General features: G+C 38.5%; 2 protein-coding genes and 1 non-coding gene across 7 annotated transcripts in view; 1 reads left to right on the plus strand and 2 right to left on the minus strand.

Moving 5' to 3' along the window:
* The window catches only part of METTL8 (methyltransferase 8, tRNA N3-cytidine), a 91,899-nt gene extending 86,784 nt beyond the window's left edge, over positions 1 to 5,115 (minus strand). The window contains exon 1 of the mRNA XM_066346599.1: positions 4,913 to 5,115. The gene's annotated coding sequence lies outside the window, so the exon portion shown is untranslated. The remainder of the gene's footprint in view (positions 1 to 4,912) is intronic.
* Positions 5,116 to 5,207: 92 nt separating this feature from the next.
* DCAF17 (DDB1 and CUL4 associated factor 17) overlaps positions 5,208 to 20,966 on the plus strand; it is a 29,251-nt gene continuing 13,492 nt past the window's right edge. The window contains exons 1-8 of one of the 5 annotated variants that reach the window (XM_066346590.1): positions 5,212 to 5,450; positions 6,072 to 6,175; positions 9,837 to 9,927; positions 15,188 to 15,324; positions 16,084 to 16,162; positions 16,986 to 17,075; positions 19,208 to 19,312; positions 19,607 to 19,712. In XM_066346590.1, the coding sequence (XP_066202687.1) occupies positions 9,868 to 9,927; positions 15,188 to 15,324; positions 16,084 to 16,162; positions 16,986 to 17,075; positions 19,208 to 19,312; positions 19,607 to 19,712 (577 nt within the window). In that variant the 5' untranslated portion in view covers positions 5,212 to 5,450; positions 6,072 to 6,175; positions 9,837 to 9,867. The other 4 variants (XM_066346593.1, XM_066346591.1, XM_066346589.1 and 1 more) reach the window with 4 other exon arrangements.
* On the minus strand, positions 11,286 to 11,392 carry LOC136379186 (U6 spliceosomal RNA). The gene has a single exon (XR_010746683.1). It is a non-coding gene; the product is annotated as a U6 spliceosomal RNA (small nuclear RNA).

The following is a 20,966-nucleotide window of genomic DNA, read 5'->3' on the forward strand; positions in this document are numbered from 1 at the left end:
AATGAGTAGGCTACTCTAAAGACAATGTTTGTGTATATATATATTATATGATATATATATATAATCTTTTCCATCACCCAAGTATTTTTAACATAGATGCAGATTTAGTTTCCCTTTAATCTTTAAATCAGTAAGAAACCACAATATTAGTAAGAAGAAATACTAAATCTCAAATGTTCTAACTGTAAAGTAGATATTTTCCACTTGTTGAAATATCCCAACCCCCAGGCTGCGGACTGGTACCGGTCCGCAGAGAAAGAATAAATAACTTACATTATTTCCATTTTATTTATATTTAAGTCTGAACGATGTTTTATTTTTTAAAAATGACCAGATTCCCTCTGTTACATCCGTCTAAGACTCACTCTTGACGCTTGTCTCGGTCACGTGATACATTTATCTGTCCCACCCTAAAGGCCAGTCCGTGAATATAGTATTTTCTGACATTAAACCGGTCCCTGGCCCAAAAAAGGTTGGGACCACTGCTTTACACACTCAATGATTAGTGCAGCTGTCTGTACAAATCACTCAAGGTGAAGGTCCATTGCAGGTAACTAGCCATCCAGCTCTTTGATAACAGACCTCAGTGCCTTTCATTAAGTGCTCTGTCCATTGCCACAAACGCCACCCAAACTCCTCACCAAGCTCACAGGGTCTGGTGGGATCAAACACATTCAAGGCCTATGCCACCTTAACAGCTCTTTTAGTTGCTGCTGCAAAAAAGCACCTATTATGTTCTAAGGCCAATATCTGCTGCACATCAGAAGAGGACTAGTGGATTGCCAATTTCAGATGGGGCCTTTGGCCCCCCTCATCACTGTTAGATAGGTCCCTCGGCCTTCCCCCTATTCAAACTGGAACAACAGGTCTTGGGGGAATCCTCCTCTCCCACAGCTGTCTACATCATATAATCTTGCAACAATGCAACCCAAACACCAGCCATTTTCTTGGCAGCTGCCAGGTTGCCCACTTTCTCTGCTTTTTCAGAAGCTGGAACTTCTGTTCGGCTCAAGCTGCTGCCAAAGCTTTAAAAGAATTTTATTAGACCTGCCATCTAATTTCTCTTTATCTGTCCCAGCGGCAATCAAATCTACCCACATCTGTATTTGGGTAACTTTTACAGGCCCATTTCTCTTGTTAGTCGGGAGTTAGGAGGGAGGTCGGGCACCACAAGCAGCAGCCGGCATAGCCTTATGATTTTGTGCTGCCTCCAGTTCCCCCAAACCTGCCACCATCTGTGTAACCACATTGACGGGCTGTCCCACATAGGGGCTCAAGATAGCCACTAGTGACCCAAAAAAGGCTGACAGGTTGCTACAGGAAGAAGGTCCCTTATCCCTGCTGTAAATACTTCCTCACCTGGCCCACAGGACCTCAGGTTGAAAGCAGTATTCCTCATAACCAGTTCCTGGAGGACCTGCTACAGCTCAGTATATGACTGCCACCAACTCACTATCTCCAGCAAGTCTCCAGCATTCTGCCAGTCTGTGCGAATGGCAGCCATCACCCATTCTAACAGGGTACGGTTTCTGGGTTGTCATGGCAGTTCTGAAGATGCCTTAAGGAGGAGTGAGTGATAATGGCAACTAATTTCTCCATCTCTGTTCCAGAGAGCATGATGCCATCCACCCCTATGTCCACAATGGCAGCAACCAAGCTGCCATGAACTTGGTGGTTTTCTGCCTGAATTTTGCCCCTAACTAAATCAACTCTTTCTGAATGTAGGGCCAGACCACAGAGTGCTCAACTACTAGCGGAAGGTGGTGGGTGCCTCTCCCTGAGGCACTCTTGGCTGCTGGGTTTTTACCTTCTGGGTGATCAGTGGCTGGGCTCTGAGTCTGCCGACATGGGCTCTGAGTCTGCCCACAGCAGTTTCAGCCCAAACCACCTCCTCCTCAGAGGAGCTGGCAATGCTGGCTGCCACTGAGTCAGAGCCAAGAATACAGCTCCTTCTTCAGTGCCCACTTCGGCTCTTGAAGCTACCAGCTCTCAGCCTGAAGCTGGAACTCAAGCTTTTGAACCCGCAGCTGTTTCTCTAACAACTGTCACTGCCAGCATCCTGCTTCTAGGGCAAATTGCAGCTCTCGGGCCCATATTTCTTTCTTAAGCAACTGTTCCAGTTCCAGGCACTGTTGGTGCTCAGCCTGTATTTCACACTGGAGCTCTCAATAGCAGTTGGCCTCCTTTTCTGGCACTTGTTCCAGTTCAAGGCACTGTCAGTACTCAGTCTGCAGCTCATCCTGGAGCTTTTGACCTCATGCAGCCTTTCTCACAGAGCTTTCAGTTTCTGCCTGCAGAGCTGTAAAAAACACCCAGCCCACAGCCCTCAAAAGGAGAGCCACCAGGAACCATGTGCTAGGGAACAATGGCCACTCCTCTATCCCAACCTTCAAGGGTGTTGGTGGTTCCAATCAATGTGATCTGAATCCTGCCCACTACGCCAGATGTAATGCCAGTGGCAGAGGCCAGGCAGGTCCACATGGGATTTGGGCAGATGGTAGAGTAACTTTGAAGCCAGAAAGCAGTGGGCCATTCCTGTTTATTAGTCTCATAACGGTGAATGAGCAAACAGGCAGGGGAAAACCACCTCTCATCGCAGCTTTGAACAAATAGCAAAACAGCTCCTCGCAGTGGTGGGCAGGCAATCCACAATCAGCATCTGCCCAAGCAGCCAGAGCCTTACATAGGCTATAGACACGTGGCCTTGCCAAGTACTCATGTACTAATCATGCAAAGTACAAGCAAGCAAGCCTAACACAGCTGTTTTCCCAACAAACCTCATGGCCAAGAAATTTCTCTTAGAGAAATCTTTTATTTTCGATTTGACAAAAATCTAAACAAAAAATTTTCTTAACAAAAGGTCACTGGTTCACTTGGATGGCAACCTTTTAATCAATTATTGCACAAGATTTCAGTTCACATTTATGTTTAGGAGTGCACTGGTAAACAAGTGGCACCATTTGTCACTGGTATAAGTTAATGAGAAAGCAAGGGGGACTACTTTATGTGAATGATGATGTTTGTCAAGTGAAGGTCAAATAAAATCATTACACATTAAAGCAGTGGTAGTCAACCTGGTCCCTACCGCCCACTAGTGGGCGTTCCAGCTTTCATGGTGGGCGGTAGCGGAGCAACCAAAGTATAAATAAAAAGACAGATTTAACTATAGTAAGTTGTTTTATAAAGATTTATTCTGCCAAACTTACCGAAAATCTGACATAAAGTACTTGGTAAGTAATTATTATCATATGCTTTAACTTGCTGTAACTCTGCTTTATAAATTTTAAAAGTAAAGTTACTTCCCTACTTTATAAATCACCATTACTGTGGAACCGGTGGGCAGTTAGAAAATTTTCCTACTAACAGAGATACAAATGTGGGCGGTAGGTATAAAAAGGTTGACTACCCCTGCATTAAAGGAAAGTTTTACAGTGTTTTAAACAAAGAAAAGAGAGCATTGAATGATCTCTCAACACAAAGGCAGTATGGGCAAGCTTTTCTATAAGGAAGTTATAACACTGAGGACAGAGAACATTCGTTTTTAGAATGTCTTAGGCTCAGCAAAAACATCTCATTGCTAACAATGGATAGTATTCATTTGAATTTCTTTCAAAGTTTTGCTTTATTGAATTAATAAGTTATAGTTCCATAGAAGATACAATAAGGAACTTATATTATATGTATGTAGTTTTATATTTGCAAATATTTAACATACTGAAAATATTTTAATTTAACAATAGAGAATCCTGGTTATTTACTTGGGTTTGAGAAATTCTGCCTGGTTGTGTGGGAGCCACTCAAAGATTTTAATTAAAAATTGGCAGATTTGTGCTTTAGAAAAATCACTCTGGCAGCAGTGTAGAGGGGTGGAATTAAAAGAATTTCAGACAGAAAGGAGGCTGTTAATAAAATAATATGATAAATAGTGAGACTCTAAATTACTCAGGGGGTAGATGAGGATATGGACAAGAGTTAGAATCAAACGGACTTGGTTGTGGGTGAGGAAAAAGAAGGCATCTAGGATGACTGTCCTTTGAATGACTAGATGGTGAGGTAAATACCACAGGAAGACAAATAAGTGGCCGTGAAAGAGAAGGAGAGAGAAAAGAGATGATGGATTCAATTCAGCAATGATTTGAATTTCATTTCAGCCAAAGAAAATTCAGTTATTTTTTTGAGTCCCAGTTTTCTCAGTGACAGCTGCCTTCATGAATTACCAAATTAACTATTATAGCGCTGTCTAAAAATACACAAAGCACTCCACAGTCTGCTGTAAATAAGTTATGAAAAATCAGCAAGAGCCCGGCCCCTAAGGAAATTCAGCAGGGTTAAAAAGATATGGCAAATTTTTACTCAACATTTCCTTTGTGACCCAACGCACCCACTCAGTATTGTACTTTTTGCTGTCAGTCAGGTGTCTTGTCTCCCTTGTGTATGTATTGAACAAGAGGTATCATGCCAAGCCCACGTGGGAGGTGCCAAGACAGCACTCTCAAGGGCCAAGCAGAGCAAGGGGGCACGATTACTGAAAATGCAGCGTAGTGGCAACTTTGACCCTACAGGCAGGACTAGATATTTTACTGTAGTTTTATTTAGAGGAATCAAAGTGGAATGTTTAGGCAGTCCAGTAAGAATGTAAACATTTCCCTTTTTTTTTTACTCCAATTGAGGTGGAGGGGAGAGAGAAAGAAAAATGCAGCAATTATCGCAAAACCAGCCTGTGTCCTTGCAAGCTGCAGAAGGGCGGGCTCTGGGAAAGAGAAATTCAACCCTAGTTCGGTGGAAAGGCCTGGCATCTTTCACCACCATTTCATAATACAAAAGCATAAGGTTCATGGACCATAAACGTTTAACCGCGAAATCTCATCTACATTGTTCTAAGTGCCACTGAAGGGAAAATCGCGGGGCGTACCTTTAGCACAGGATACAGCGCCTCTCACCGCGAAAGTCAGGGGATGAGAGGCGTAGGGGAACCGGGTGGTTAGGGACAGACCCGCAAGTGCAGGCCGCGCACAGAGCACAGAGCCCCGGAGGCTGCGGCAACGCGCTCCGCGGGCCGCCCCCGCCGCGTGCCGACCGGATACCGCGCCAGCCTCACGGTGCAGAGGCGGGGCGGGCCGCGGAGGACCGGCTGGGCGGCCGGGGCGGGGCTGGGTGCTTGCGGCATGATGGGAACTGTAGTTCTGCGAACAAGCCCCGCTCCCTCAGAGGACACCGGGAACTACATTTCCCGAAGAGGGAACGGCCCCGTCAGGCTGCGCGTTACGCGGTGGGCCGACGCAGTCCGCAGCCGGGTCTAGAAGCGGAGAGCGTTTGGGGACAGGCCGGAAAGTGGGGGGTCTTTTCCATCCCTCTTCTTGGTTCCCAGGCGGTGCCAGCTGTCTTCCCTTGTTCCATGTCCGTGCGCCCTATGCCTGGCACCTCGTGTTAGTTTTTCCTGGTCCCCGCAGGTATCGAGGTGGCGGCCGCTGCCCCGCGCGGGAGTTAGGGGCGCGCCCCTCCTGGGCCCTGCCAACCCCGGAGCGCGGCCCGGCCGGTGCCTCTATGGACCAGGCCCGGAAGCCCAACGTGTGCCACCGCCTGAGTCGCCGGGCGCTGGGCTTCTTCTCGCGCGACTCAGGCGTGGTGCAGAGGACGAACCTGGGCATCCTGCGGGCGCTGGTGTGCCAGGTGACCGCCTGCTGGCCGGGCGCGGGACGAAGGGCTGCGGGAGCCTGGTGGGCAAGCCTTCTGGGGTGCACGTTTTACGCAGCAGAGCCCCCTTTTAAGAAGGTGGTTATGTGATGGCGAGGGGCATCGATGCCCCGAACCTGGGGGATTCGTAAATAGGTATTAATAGGACCGCCGAATGCTTTTAGTTTTTTAAGCTCTTTATGTCTCCCAGTAATCTTTATAAAAGTTGTTCACCCAACTTAAACCAAAACGTGAAAGTGAGTCAGAATGAGGAAGAACTGAACATAATATTTTTATATAACACGTAAAATTCTTTGAAAACCCTAAATTTATCCATCATTAAATTGGTGCACAGGCTTATGAGTTATTTCCTAAACCGAAATTCTTGTGTCTTTCAGGAAAGTACTAAGTTTAAGAATGTTTGGACTACTCATTCCAAGTCACCTATAGCCTATGAGAGAGGAAGAATATATTTTGATAATTATCGGTGCTGTGTTAGCAGGTATCTTTGGGGGGAATTTTTTTTTTTTCCTATCAACCACCTCACTGTTGACCTTAACTCTAGTTTCTATAGAACCGCAAGCCTACATTAGAGCTTACTGAAACAGGAGAATGGAAAAATGTATCCAAAATAGGTGGTAAGATGCATGTAATTTGAAAATCTTGTTAAATCTAAAGTTCCAGGTTTCATCTTTGTAAATACCATTTAAAATGAAACCGCTTTGTAGTGCAGACGAAATGATAAATAGCTCTCAGAGTACCCTGTAGTCAGAGTCAGGAGAGTCAGGTACCTAATAATTGGACGCTGCTTTGAGAAGAATGTCTGTGTTTTGTTGTGGCAGTACTTGCCTTTTTTGTGTAAGAGGAAATTTTCAAATTTGCTCAGGTAGAGAATATTATAGTCAGCCCCCATATACCCATTACCTAGATTCAAAAACTATCATTAGCCACATTTGCTTTATCCATCCCATCCTCTCCCTATTCCTTTTCCTCTTCCTCTTTGCTAAGAATTTTAAGACATATTCTAAACATCATGCTATACTTAAGTTTGCTTCTCTAAAATGTATGGGCATTTTTTAATGACTTTATTACAATATAATTCACATATACAATTCACCTCCTATAAATATACAGTTCAATTATTTTTTTAATTCACTGAAGTTCATATTTAATGAATATGAATTTGAGGAACCAATGGTGGTTCATATAGGCAAACATCACTACAGTTCATTTTAGAACATTTTTGTTACCTTATAAGGAAATCCTATATTTTTAGGTACTTCCCAAATTCTTCCATCACCCTCAATCCTAAGCAACTGCTAGTCTACTTTATGTCTTTATAGATACACCTATTTCATATATATTGAATCACATAGTATGTGTTCTTTTGTGACTGACTTCTTAGTAGATTACCCGTTTATTATAAAGGAACTTGGGCTGCATAGGGCAAGGTATGAGGGAAGGGCCTCAGAGCTTCCATGCTCCCTGAATCTCCCCCCATGTTCCCTAACCCAGAAGCTCCTATCCTTTTCTCATGTATACAGGAGTGGGCAAAATTAGGTTTACAGTTGTGAGTACCTGAAACAGTTTATTCTTGTATTATTTATTAACTCTTGTATTATTTTCCATATGAGCAACTATAAACCTACTTTAGCCCACTCCTGGACATTTCATGCTATACATTTCCCTCTAAGCATTGTTTTCGCTGCATCCAGCAAATGTCGATATATTATATATTTTAATTTGGTTCAAAATATTTTTAAATTTCTCTTGAGATTGCATTGACTAGTGTTAATTAGTATTGTGTCATTTAATGTTCAGATATTTTGGGATTTTTCAGCTACCTTTCTGTTACTGAATTCTAATTTAATTTCACTGAGGTGTGAGAGCATACTTTGCATTATTTCTAGTCTTTTAAATCTTTTTTTTTTATTTTTCTGAAGCTAGAAACGGGGAGGCAGTCAGACAGACTCCTGCATGTGCCTGACCGGGATCCACCCGGCATGCCCACCAGGGGGCGATGCTCTGCCCATCTGAGGTGTTGCTCTGTTACAACCAGAGCCATTCTAGCGCCTGAGGCAGAGGCCACAGAGCCATCCTTAGCGCCCGGGCCAACTTTGCTCCAATGGAGCCTTGGCTGCGGGAGGAGAAGAGAGAGACAGAGAGGAAGGAGAGGGGGAGGGGTGGAGAAGCAGATGGGCACTTCTTCTGTGTGCCCTGGCCGGGAATTGAACCCGGGACTCCTGCACACCAGGCTGATGCTCTACCACTGAGCCAACCGGCCAGGGCTAAATCTTTTTTTTTTTTTAAGAGGGAGTGAGAAACAGGCAGGCAGGAAGCCAGAGAGATGAGAAGCATTAACTTGTAGTTGTGTCACTTAATTGTTCCTTGATTTTTTTCGCATATGTACCTTGACCAGAGGCTCAAGCTGAGCCAGTAACCCCTTGCTCAAGCCAGAGAATTTGGGCTTAAGCCAGCAACCTTGGGCTTCAAGCCACTGAGCTTTGGGCTCAAGCCAGTGACCATGGGATCATGTCGATGATCACACACTCAAGCTGGATGAGCCAATGCTCAAACCAGTGACCTTCGGTTTTGAAACTGGGACCTCAGTGTCCCAGGTCAACACTCTATCCACTGTGCCACCACAGGTCAGGCTGAGATTACTTTCATTCCTATGAAATTCTGTTTGATTTAAACTTTTGAATCAGTAAGAGAACATCATAAGTAAATAAAATTGTTACCCTCAAAATTGTGTCTAAATAATAATTTAATTTTAAAGTTCATCAATTAAGAAAATGAAAACATTTATGAGCACATTTCAGCAGTAATCAGAGAAGTATAAATTAAAGGTAAGAGACTATTTTTCACATAAAAAATGTAGTGTTCAATATCAGCAGAAGTATAAATTTGTTCAACTTTTCAGAAAGGCATTTTGGGAGAAAAAAACCCTTAAAAGAGGTTTCCTTTTTTTTTTAATTCATTTTAGAGAGAGGATTATATATATATGGAGAGAGAAAGAAGGGAGGGCAAGAGCAGGAAGCATTAATTCCCATATGTGCCTTGACCAGGCAAGCCCGGGGTTTCAAACCTGTGACCTCAGTGTTCCAGGTCAACGCTTATCCACTGCCCCACCACAGATCAGGTGGAATGTTTCCTTTTTTATTCGCTAATTTTCACTCTAAAATAATAGGACTCTTTACTAATTTATTTTCATTTAAAAAGTATTCAAGTAACAAATATGAACACCGTGGAATTCAACTGACATATGCATAGTAAATGTTCATAATCTTGTTCTAGAAAATAATCGGTAGGTAGGTATACATATATAAAGAAAAACTAAAGGGAAATGAACCAAAAAATAGTGGTTATTATTATTATTATTATTATTTTACAGAGACAGAGTCAGAGAGAGGGATAGATAGGGACAGACAGACAGGAACAGAGAGAGATGAGAAGCATCAATCATCAGTTTTTCGTTGCGACACCTTAGTTGTTCATTGATTGCTTTCTCATATGTGCCTTGACTGTGGGCCTTCAGCAGACCGAGTGACCCCTTGCTCAAGCCAGCGATCTTGGGTCCACGCTGGTGAGCTTTTTGCTCAAACCAGATGAGCCCACGCTCAAACTGGCGACCTCGGGGTCTCGAACCTGGGTCTTTCCACATCCCAGTTCAATACTCTATCCACTGCGCCACCATCTGGTCAGGCTATTTTTGGTATTTTTATAGTATAAGTCTATTTAAATTTTATTATATATGTGGTTTTAAATTTTTTATTTTTTGATTTAAGAGAGAGAAAGAAAGGGAGAGAAACATTGATTTGTTGTTTCACTTATTTATGCATTTATTCATTCATTCTTATATATGCTTTGTGTGGGGATCGAACCTGCAACTCTGGCACATTGGCGATGCTCCAACCAACAAAGCTACCTGGCCTGGGCCTAAATTTTATTATAGTTTTAATTTTTTTTTCTATGACTATTATGAATTTTATGATCAGAAAAATGTTAATATGTAATTAAGAAGAAGAAAGTAAGCTAATAAATTGTATTTTGGTAGTCTGAATCTCTGAATAGGAAAAAAAGACATTACTCAAACCCGAGCAAACACTGTCTCAGTTATCAAGATGAATAGTAATTAATCAGTTATATTTCTTTTTTCCTAGTGTTGCATTAGAGCCAAGAAAACTTTATGAAATGCCAAAATGTTCCAAATCAGAAAAAATAGAGGATGCTTTATTATGGGAATGCCCAGTGGTAAGATTTGTTTTTAGACATTTGTTTCTTTTTTTTTTTTTTTTTTTATAAATTTTTATTAATGTTAATGGGATGACATTAATAATTCAGGGTACATATATTCAAAGAAAACATGTCTAGGTTATCTTGTCATTAAATTATGTTGCATACCCCTCACTCAGAGTCAGATTGTCCTCCGTCACCCTCTATCTAGTTTTCTCTGTGCCCCTCCCCCTCCCCCTAACTCTCTCCCTCCCTCCCTCCTGCGTCCTCCCTCCCCCCACCCCTGGTAACCACCACTCTCTTGTCCATGTCTCTTAATCTCGTTTTTATGTTCCACCAATGTATGGAATCATGTAGTTCTTGTTTTTTTCTGATTTACTTATTTCACTCCGTATAATGTTATCAAGATCCCACCATTTTGCTGTAAATGATCTGATGTCATCATTTCTTATGGCTAAGTAGTATTCCATAGTGTATATGTGCCACATCTTTTTTTTTTTTTTACAGAGGCAGAGATAGACAGGGACAGACAGACAGGAACGGAGAGAGATGAGAAGCATCAATCATCAGTTTCTCGTTGCGCGTTGCAACTTCTTAGTTGTTCATTGATTGCTTTCTCACATGTGCCTTGACCGCAGGCCTTCAGCAGACCGAGTAACCCCCTGCTGGAGCCAGGGGCCTTGGGTCCAAGCTGGTGAGCTCTTTGCTCAAGCCAGATGAGCCCGCGCTCAAGCTGGCAACCTCGGGTCTCGAACCTGGGTCCTTCCGCATCCCAGTCCGATGCTCTATCCACTGCGCCACCACCTGGTCAGGCTGCCACATCTTCTTTATCCAGTCTTCTATTGAAGAGCTTTTTGGTTGTTTCCATGTCTTGGCCACTGTGAACAGTGCTGCAATGAACATGGGGCTACATGTGTCTTTACGTATCAATGTTTCTGAGGTTTTGGGGTATATACCCAGTAGAGGGATTGCTGGGTCATAAGGTAGTTCTATTTGCAGTTTTTTGAGGAACCACCATACTTTCCTCCATAATGGTTGTACTACTTTACAGTCCCACCAACAGTGGATGAGAGTTCCCTTTTCTCCGCAGCCTCTCCAACATTTGCTATTACCCGTCTTGTTGATAATAGCTAATCTAACAGGGGTGAGGTGGTATCTCATTGTAGTTTTGATTTGCATTTCTCTAATAACTAATGAAGCTGAGCATCTTTTCATATATCTGTTGGCCATTTGTATTTCTTCCTGGGAGAAGTGTCTGTTCATGTCCTCTTCCCATTTTTTTATTGGATTGTTTGTTTGTTTGTTGTTGAGTTTTATGAGTTCTTTGTAAATTTTGGATATTAGGCCCTTATCTGAGCTGTTGTTTGAAAATATCAAAAAATATGGAACGCTTCACGAATTTGCGTGTCATCCTTGCACAGGGGCCATGCTAATCTTCTCTGTATCGTTCCAATTTTAGTATATGTGCTGCCGAAGCGAGCACTAGACATTTGTTTCTAAAGCGTTTTTAGTCTACACTGATTGGTTTTAATATATTGTATAAAGGAATAAAACTTAAATATCATAGTGATTCCAGAATCTTGAATCAAAAGAGTTTATCTTTTGATTATTATTTTTCCTCATGAAATAATGATATTATAAATATATTTTTTAAATGTAATATCATTTGTAAAACTTGAAAATTAGAAAAAGTTATGAGTTGATTAAAAGTTCCATAAGAAATAAAAACTAGTTTGTAGATATTCTTAGGGGTTAAGAAGTCATTCTACTTAACAATATTGAAACAAAATATTTTGTTACATGTTATGAGCAATAGTTATATTACATGGCTATTTGAAAGAGGATTCTTTCTTTTTCTTTTCTTTTTTTTTTTGTGGCAGAGACAGAAGAGAGTCAGAGAGAGGGACAGATAGTAACAGACAGACAGGAAGAGGGAGAGATGAGAAACATCAATTCTTCATTGTGGTTCCTAGTTGTTCATTGATTGATTTCCCATATGTGCCTTGACCGGGGGGCTACAGCAGACCGAGTGAGCCAGGAACCTTGGGCTCAAGCTGGTGCGCCTTGCTCAAACCAGATGAGCCCATGCTCAAGCTGGCGACCTCGGGGTCTCGAACCTGGGTCCTCCACATCCCAGTCTGACACTCTATCGCAGGGGTCCCCAAACTTTTTACACAGGGGGCCAGTTCACTGTACCTCAGACCATTGGAGGGCCAGACTATAAAAAAAACTATGAACAAATCCCTGTGCACACTGTACATATCTTATTTTAAAGTAAAAAAACAAAACGGGAACAAATACAATATATAAAATAAAGAACAAGTAAATTTAAATCAACAAACTGACCAGTATTTCAATGGGAACTATGCTCCTTTCACCACCAATGAAAGAGGTGCCCCTTCTGGAAGTGCGGCGGGGCAGGATAAATGGCCTCAGGGCGCTGCGTGCAGCCTGCTGGCCATAGTTTGGGGACCCCTGCTCTATCCACTGCACCACCGCGTGGTCAGGCTGAAAGAGGATTCTTAAGAGTTTGCTTCAGTAATCTTGTTAGGAGAATCATAAGATAAGAATTAAAAAATAATAAGATAGGCTCATTCCATTAGATCAGTGTATCTCTAGTGTATATTTTTCAGGACACAGTTTTCATTAGATGTTAATATATCTTATACTTGCTAAAGGAGCTTGGGGAAATTAGGCTATAGACACCTAAGTTTGGGATATTCTGATTTTGAAAGGTTAAACAAATTTGTAGAATTACTTATCAGAGCTTTTAATAGTAATAATGCCTAAAATACTACTAAAGTGCATGGTGATTGTCAAACTGTTTTCCCAAACTCTTAATCATAGAACTTTCTTTTTTTGAGGAACATTTCTAAATATTAGTCTTCCATGGAATCAGTGTAATAAGATATGCACTTATGAAATACCACAACAGATTAATCAGGTATTTGAATCTGGTTTGTTGTTTTTTAGGAAAAACAGAAGTCACAATATGTGACTAAAAATAATGTTTAAAGGATAAGAAGGCTATATTTTTCATAGGCTATCTAAATCATTTTAGCCTGACCAGGCAGCAGCACAGTGGATGAAGCGTCAGACTGGGACACTGAGGACCCAAGTTAAAAACTCCTAGGTCCCAGTTTGAGCACTGGGTCACGGGCTTGAGTGTGGGATCATAGACATGACCACATGGGTCGCTGGCTTGAAGCCCAAGGTTGCTGGCTTGAAGTCCAGTGTTGCTGGCTTGAGCCCAAGGTCGCTGCCTTGAGCAAGTGATCACTCACTCTGCAGTAGCCCCCCCAGACACGGCACATATGAGAAAGCAATCAGTGAACAACTAAGGAGCTGCAATGAAGAATTGATGCTTCTCATCTCTCTCCCTTCCTGTCTGTCCCTCTCTCTCTCTCTCTCTCTCTCTCTCTCTCTCTGTCACAAAAAAAAGTAAATAAATAAAATCATTAAAAAGAAAACCCTGTTGTTTTTACATAAAGTTCTAGTTTTCTGTAGCTATTGCTTTATTTTTCCTTGTACACTTATTTTCTGTTCACATAAGGCTCCATTTTGAAAATAAGAAAGCTTTAAATCTAAGTTTTCTTCCCCAAATCCTTATTGAAAGCTAAAAATAACTGTTGCGCCCCAACATTGAAAGCTTCTGCATCCATTTTAATTGGTGTTGGGAGGAAGATGACCAATTTCTTAACTGAGAAAAGTTTTGAAGACACTAGTACAAAGCACCAAAGAGAGCATTCCTGTAAAAATAGAGTTTCAGGTAACCTAGTTCCTAGTCTCACTTCTCGTTAGATACTTTGTACTCATTTGAAGTGAAGCAAGATTTTCCATTAAGAAAAACTATGAAGCATATTACACTGTTTTTTAACATACTGACAAGAACCTGATCAGGATGTGCAGTGGATAGAGTGTCAGCCTGGGATACTGAGGGCCCAGGTTCAAAACACCGAGGTTGCCGGCTTGAGCACAGGCTCACCATCGTGAGTGTGAGATCACTGGCTTGAGCCCAAAGGTCACCTGCTTGAAGCCCAAGGTCGCTGGCTTGAGCAAGGGCTCACTGGCAAGGCACATATGAAAAAGAAGCAATGAACAACTAAGATGCCGCAATGAAGAACTGATGCTTCTCATCTCTCTCCCTTCCTGTCTGTCTCTCTCTCAGACCAAATTTTAAAAAAACATTTTTAAATTGAAAAAGAAAACATACTGATGTGAAACTTTTTAAATTAGCACCCTTCTTTTCTGAGACAGTGTGTGGAAGGAATATAACTTGGTTTAGAAAAATAGTTCAAACTTATGTATGCTGCTTCATACTCTTTTTTTAAATATATTAATACAAGGTATAAATAGTACATTTTTAAAAACTTAAAAATCTCTGTGAGATGATACTTATATAACATACTATATAATAAAAAATTGATTTAAAAAAAACATTTCATTTCTCAACATTTGAAAGAGAAGGCAAATCTTTAGGAGCAAGTATAAAATAACTATGCCTTCATTTTTCCTCTTCACTTATAGCCTTTATAGCCTAAGCAAATACTAGATTAATTTTAACTTCCCTATTTTTAACTTTCCTCTTAGAACTTTGTTTTTATTCCACAAATCAAAGTAGAACCGTTTGGTTGCTTTCTCTTCCTGCCTTAGACTTCCACCTTGTGGTAATTGTTCAGTAGCAGGTACACCCAGGCAGCTATTCTCTTCCTTTTAGGGGTGCAGTTCATTGGTGACATAGGTTGTCTTTAAAACCAGGTCCATCTTCTGTTCTTGTCTGGCTGACTGAATTCTGGATTTTAGCTTTTCATATGGAGTTAGAATAGAGCCACAGTGAATAATGGGATAATTTGCTGTTTTGACTTATATCAAAAGCAAAACAAATCTTAGAATAAAGAAACATCTATTCTAGTGATAACTCTTAATTGCTATGCTATTCTATGTAGCAGCAGCATTAGTGATACTACTGTTACGATGATTGGTTAACATTTGTTGAATACTTAATGATAAATAATAAGTGAAAAGTTATTTCATGTACTGTTAAATGCTTTATCTGAATAAATTCAATAAGTTAATGATGGATATTATTACCTACAGTCTTACCATTCCTTGTTTTAATTCTCTATTTGTACATTTGAGCATTTACTATTTCTTTTTTTTTTTTTTTTTTGGTTTACTGAATTGACTATTTCTTTAAGTCTTTAGCTGTTTTCTTTGGACATTGAATACTGCAGATCGTTCATGCCAAGTAATTTCATTTTTACATCTCGTTTTTTAGGGGGAAATGCTGCCCAACCCATCAGATTATAAATCCTCACTCATAGCACTGACTGCTCATAACTGGCTACTTCGAATATCAGCAACTACGGGAAAAGTCCTTGAGAAAATATATCTTGCTTCGTATTGTAAATTCAGGTACTATATGTGACTTTATTTCCAAGATTTTATTATAAAAATTTGATACTTGTGGCCCAGGAAATTCAAAGCTTTTTTTTTTTTTTAAGTTTTCCATTGTATTCCTAGATCTTGACTTCCAAACCTATTCTCCTTTTCACTCCTCATGACTGCATTTGAAGATCTGAGGGTAGAGACCAGACCCTTTCTAATTTCCTTTGTATCATAAGTAACCTATAGTAGCTGGTAGATAAACTGAAAAATAATATTTGTGTTTTCCATCTACAAGTAATATTCTATATGTAGAATATACTTTATGGTAGATTTTCCTGAAGACTAATCTGTTTCAGTTAATTTACCTGCCTCCAGTAATCAAAGAACTGTTATTTTTAACTACTAGTTTTATCAATTAAATGTAAAGCTTTGGAGTGAGTATGTGCATTTCAAATGTGAAAATAGCATTTTTATGCTTATTATAACTTTCATTTTAAAGCAAGAATTGTTATTTTGTTTTCTAAGTTTTGAATACTATTACAACAAACAATTTTTATTCATAAAAGTTTGGAAGGATTAAAATTATATATTTTTATAGGAATATATTTATATAAGGATTGACAGGGAATTCTTTTAGCTATTTATTTGTTTTTAAAATAAATTGCTTTTATAATTTAAGTAACTAAAACACTTTGCTTATAATATACCTATTATATATCGATTTTAAATACAAGGAAACCTGTCCCCATTTCCAAATGAATAAACTTTGCTTCATTTTGTTAAAAGATATTTGAGCTGGGACACTCCTCAAGAAGTCATTGCAGTCAAATCAGCTCAGAACAAAGCCTCAGCTTTGGCCCAGCAGGTAGACATCTTTAAACATTCAATAAAATGAAGAATTTTTTTATAGGAATTTGTCTGGAGACTTTTCATGAAAGAACTAATGACCTTTGTTTTCTGAAAAACACTATAAAATTGTTTGGCACAAATTTAAGAAATTTCTTTTAAGCCATTCTAGGATAGTACCGATTATTTTATATTCCATAGTAGAAAGAAAGTGACTGAAGTTTGCTCTTCAAAGTAAGGAGCAGTCCTCTTCAAGCAGAGAAATTACTCAAGCTTTTATTGTTGATATTTTTTTCATTTCATATAACTATGTCACATGCTTTCAGATCATATGACCATGCTAACTATGTGTCTTTCAATCAGGCTCTTTATTGTTAGAAATCCAATTTACAATATAAATTATTATAATATATTAAAACATACATTAATTTATGGTATTAAAATATAACATGCTCATTATATTAAAAAGTATTGTTATGTTATACCAACAAAATATATGTTAATTTATATTATAATGTTATATGATATGTAATATATATTGTTATACAGTATATGAAATTTTTGTTGTACAGTATATAAAATTATTTTGTTGCTAAGAAATGTTTAGTGTTATGTTTACTTCTATAAATTTTTGTGTGTCTTTGCATATATGTGACGGCACATTTTGAACATGTATGCCTTCCTGTTTAAATAAGTGTACAGTGTAGATAGATGGATGTTCTCAATCCACGGAAACATCTATATAACTGCATCCTAGGACAGATGGATGTTTTTCAGTTTATGAAAACAGTGTTTTTGAAACACACGTGAGAGCTGCCTGTAAGTTTAGTCTTTCCTTTTAGGCAGGCATTCAGCAGCCAGTTTTGCTGTACCTTGCAGTGTTCCATGTTCTACCTTTTTCACTCATAGGGATTCTGGAGATCAACAAAAAGGTAAGAACTTGTTTTTTATTTAATTGCAACATTAATTTTGACAATAAGGTGTAATGTCATTATTTAATTTTTTGTTTATTAGGTGTTTTGATTGGAAATGTTCTCATGATTCTAAAAAGCTTGCTGACCTAGTTTATTTCATTTCAAAATATATGAGAACATTTGACATGGGAAGAGAGCTTAATCATCCCTTCATCTTTCTGCATGTTTTTATGCCTCTCATGTGGATAGTGTTAAATAGCTGTGGGCATTCACAAACCACTATTTTATAAAATTATGAAATGATTAAGGTATTTTTTCAGGAGATTATTCCAAAGTTTGTGAAAATGATTATTAAATAAAGCTAGAAAAAAAAATAAAGCTAGAAAGCTACAACAAAATGTCTCATTTTAATTGCAATGTATATATCTAAAACTTATGATATATAAACAAGCCTTATAATTAAACTTCCAACTCATTCAGTTTTGGGTTTATTGTTATTGCCATTCTTCTGATTTGTGGGGTGGTTATATGGGAGGAAAGAAAGGATAAATTTCCTTTTAATAAAAGAATCAATAGTCTTTTTTTCTTTTTATGAACTATAGAAATAATCCCTGAAAATATAATATTAGTCTCTTTTCTTTTTTAAAAAAATTATCACTTATTCTGAGTCAATAGTTATTTGTTGATCTATTCTACTAGTCTGTAATTAAGCACCTAAAATAATATAGAGGACAGATCTTGAGGGTCCACTAATATTCATTAGCAAACATGATGAATATATTTTTTTAAAGTCTATATTGTATAAGCATAATATACTGAACTGCATAAGGGCTAAAGAATAATATTAGTTATTTATTAATTGTTTGTTTTGTACCAAGCAGTTTGAGCATTTTACATTAAAACAAAATTATTCAACTAGGAAGTTAAGCAGGTAGTAAGTGGAGGAGCTGGAACTTTAACCTAGATTTGATTCCAAAGTACAAGCCAAATTTTAAAATAGAGTGGCTACTTTTTTATAGCACTATATGAAACTACGTTTGTATTACAAAAGTTCTTCCTTCAAAGTGAAGAAGGAGGTTCAGTGAATAAAAAGTCATGAGCTAGTCAAGATCAAAGGAAACTATAATTTACCTTGTAAGAGATGACCCAAGCACATAATTACATTATGTGCTCATGAATGTAATTATTCTCTTTGTGCTTCCAGATTAAGTAATGGTATATGCTTATTACAGTCTACAGAGTCATAGGTTGTGTCTATTTATTCACACATGTCCAGATTATCATTTGAGGAATTTGGTTTTGATTTTGTTACGTGGACTTGAAGTGTATCTTTCACCTAATTCCATGCATAATAAGGCTACCCAGGAATATATTTTAAGCTATTTATTGGGGTAGTAAATCTTTACTAAGTTTGTCTTGAGTAGAAATAGAAACAGATTATTAATTTCTAGTTATTTTTTCATTGCTGTGAATATTTGTCTATGTTGGCTTTTGTTAACTATTAAACTAGGCATAAGATCAAGTTCTTCCTTCAGAGTTCTGTGGACAATTATGGCAGGACCCAGTGCACACAAAGAGAACAGTGAACCAAAGCCTTACTCAAGATTAGCCAAGTTAATGGCTCAGTAGGTGTTTGGTCTGTAACTTTTTATGTTTTTATATGACTAGAGGTTAAACATTATTAAAGATTTAAAGAACAAGGTAATTATAAAAATCTGGAGCTGGCTGTTTCTTATTAAAATTACTTTTTTAGATCCAATCTTTCTTCCTCTAATAAGCTAAAAAAAAGTCTCTTTATAAATAACATGTTAGCATAAAGAATAGGTTTCTGACCGGATATGCATGGTAGAGTAAATATTCATTTAGGAATGCAGTTTGATATTAAAAGCTATTGACAAAACTGAAGCAAATGGATGAAGAAATGAATGCTGCAGCATCTCCCATTAGAACTTCAGTCTGTGACTCCGGAGGCTTACCACTCATCTCTGATAACACCTTATTTCAAGTTTCTAAATTATAATTACTATATGAGGCTAGGCAGCAGTGTTAAAGTGACAGCTTGTATAGTAAGCAAATGCACAGACCACTGTGAACACTCAGAGGATTGGCCTTCTGGTCTTTTCTCAGGTAATATCTACCTTTCCCCTCAGATTTTCGGGAACGTTACAGATGCTACCTTATCTCATGGAATACTGATTGTGATGTACAGCTCAGGACTGGTCAGACTCTATAGCTTCCAAGCCATCACCGAACAGGTAGAGACAACTAGAATTTGCCATATTAATAGTTAACTTGAGGTTTGGCCTAAGGTATGATGTTTTTAATGAGATGCTTTTAGAGTAAGACGTGTATAAATGTCTACTCTATGAAACCATCAAATGCAGAAAGACAGATTAACTTTTAGTAGAGGGGTGGGAAGAGAACCAGAAAGGCCCTTGAATCAATAAAGACATTTTCTGTCATACACATGTGAATTTGATTTTTTTCTCTCTGCAGAAAACAAATAAGTAGCTGCTAAAGACACCATTTTTGTTTTGTTTTGTTTTTAGTTCATGCAACAGAAACTTGACTTAGGGTGTGCATGCAGATGGGGTGGGACTACTGGAACTGTAGGAGAGGCTCCTTTTGGCATTCCTTGTAATATTAAAATCACAGGTATGGCTACTATATAGTATTTTTCACCTTAAAAATAAGTGATTATGTAAATTATTAATTGTAAACATCCAAATGTTTTTCTTATAAGTTAATTACGAACTCAATTTATATTATTACTCTTATACAGCATACTCCTTGCTTTTGAATTGGTGTCAACAAAAATCTATCATTTATTCATTGAACAGAGGGCTTGGAGATGCTGGGCCTTTCTTGGCCAGAGATCAGTGACCTTTGGCAAGTTATTTATCCTCTCTAGTCTGGATTTTCTTATCTACAAAATGATGAGTTGCAGCAAATGATACTATCTTTGCTCCCTTATCACTTACTATTTTACAAGTCTATAAAATTTGCACACACCTCTAAAAAAGTTATTTCCCAAGGAAAATATAATTACCATTTATGTCAACATAGAATTTAGTCACAGAGAGAACCTCTAGCATACTTAGTGGATGACGAAGCTCAAAAAAGAAAATTATACACAGTTATACAAATATAATTGTTCTATATTTAACTAGCTTATCAAATTTAGCAGTTTAATAAAAAATAAATTAAATATTAGGCCTGACCTGTGGTTGTACAGTGGATAAGGCAATGACCTGGAACCCTGCGGTTGCCGGTGTGGAGGCCCTGGGCTTGTCTGGTCAGGGCACGTATGGGAGTTGAGGGTTGTTGCTCCCCCGCCCAACCTTTCTCCTCCCCCTCTCTGAAATGAATAAATAAATGAATCTTTTAAAAAATATATTACTCAAATTCAGCAGAGTATTTTATAGTAAATAAACAATGTCTGACCAAAGTTCATCTTAGTAATACAAGGATGGTTTAATGTTTGCAGACATATTAAAATCACATGAGTAAATTTAAAAATACATTTTATAATCCTGATATCTGGTTATCTTTATTCTTAGTTTATTAAGAGTCATTTCTTATTATATTGAGGATGTGTATTTCCAACTAATAAACTTCAAATTTTTAGGTGATATACAAAAGGGTTTTCTAAGATAGGCAGAATAAGACTAGAATTTTATTCTATCATTATTTAACATCATATCAACAGATCAAGAAATAGAAATAAATTTAATTGTTTGAAAGATTTTTTTTTAGTAATAAATGAAAAACTATAAAAATTACTGAGAGTTTGATATAACCAATTAAGTTAGCCAAGTTTTTAAATAAGTTGGACCAGCTGAATTAGGCAATTTTGTGATAGCTCCGCCCTGCAATACTTCCTGTATTCAGTGCAGACACTCCAGCGGG

This window comes from Saccopteryx leptura, chromosome 7 (assembly GCF_036850995.1).
Source record: "Saccopteryx leptura isolate mSacLep1 chromosome 7, mSacLep1_pri_phased_curated, whole genome shotgun sequence".
NCBI lineage: Eukaryota > Metazoa > Chordata > Mammalia > Chiroptera > Emballonuridae > Saccopteryx > Saccopteryx leptura.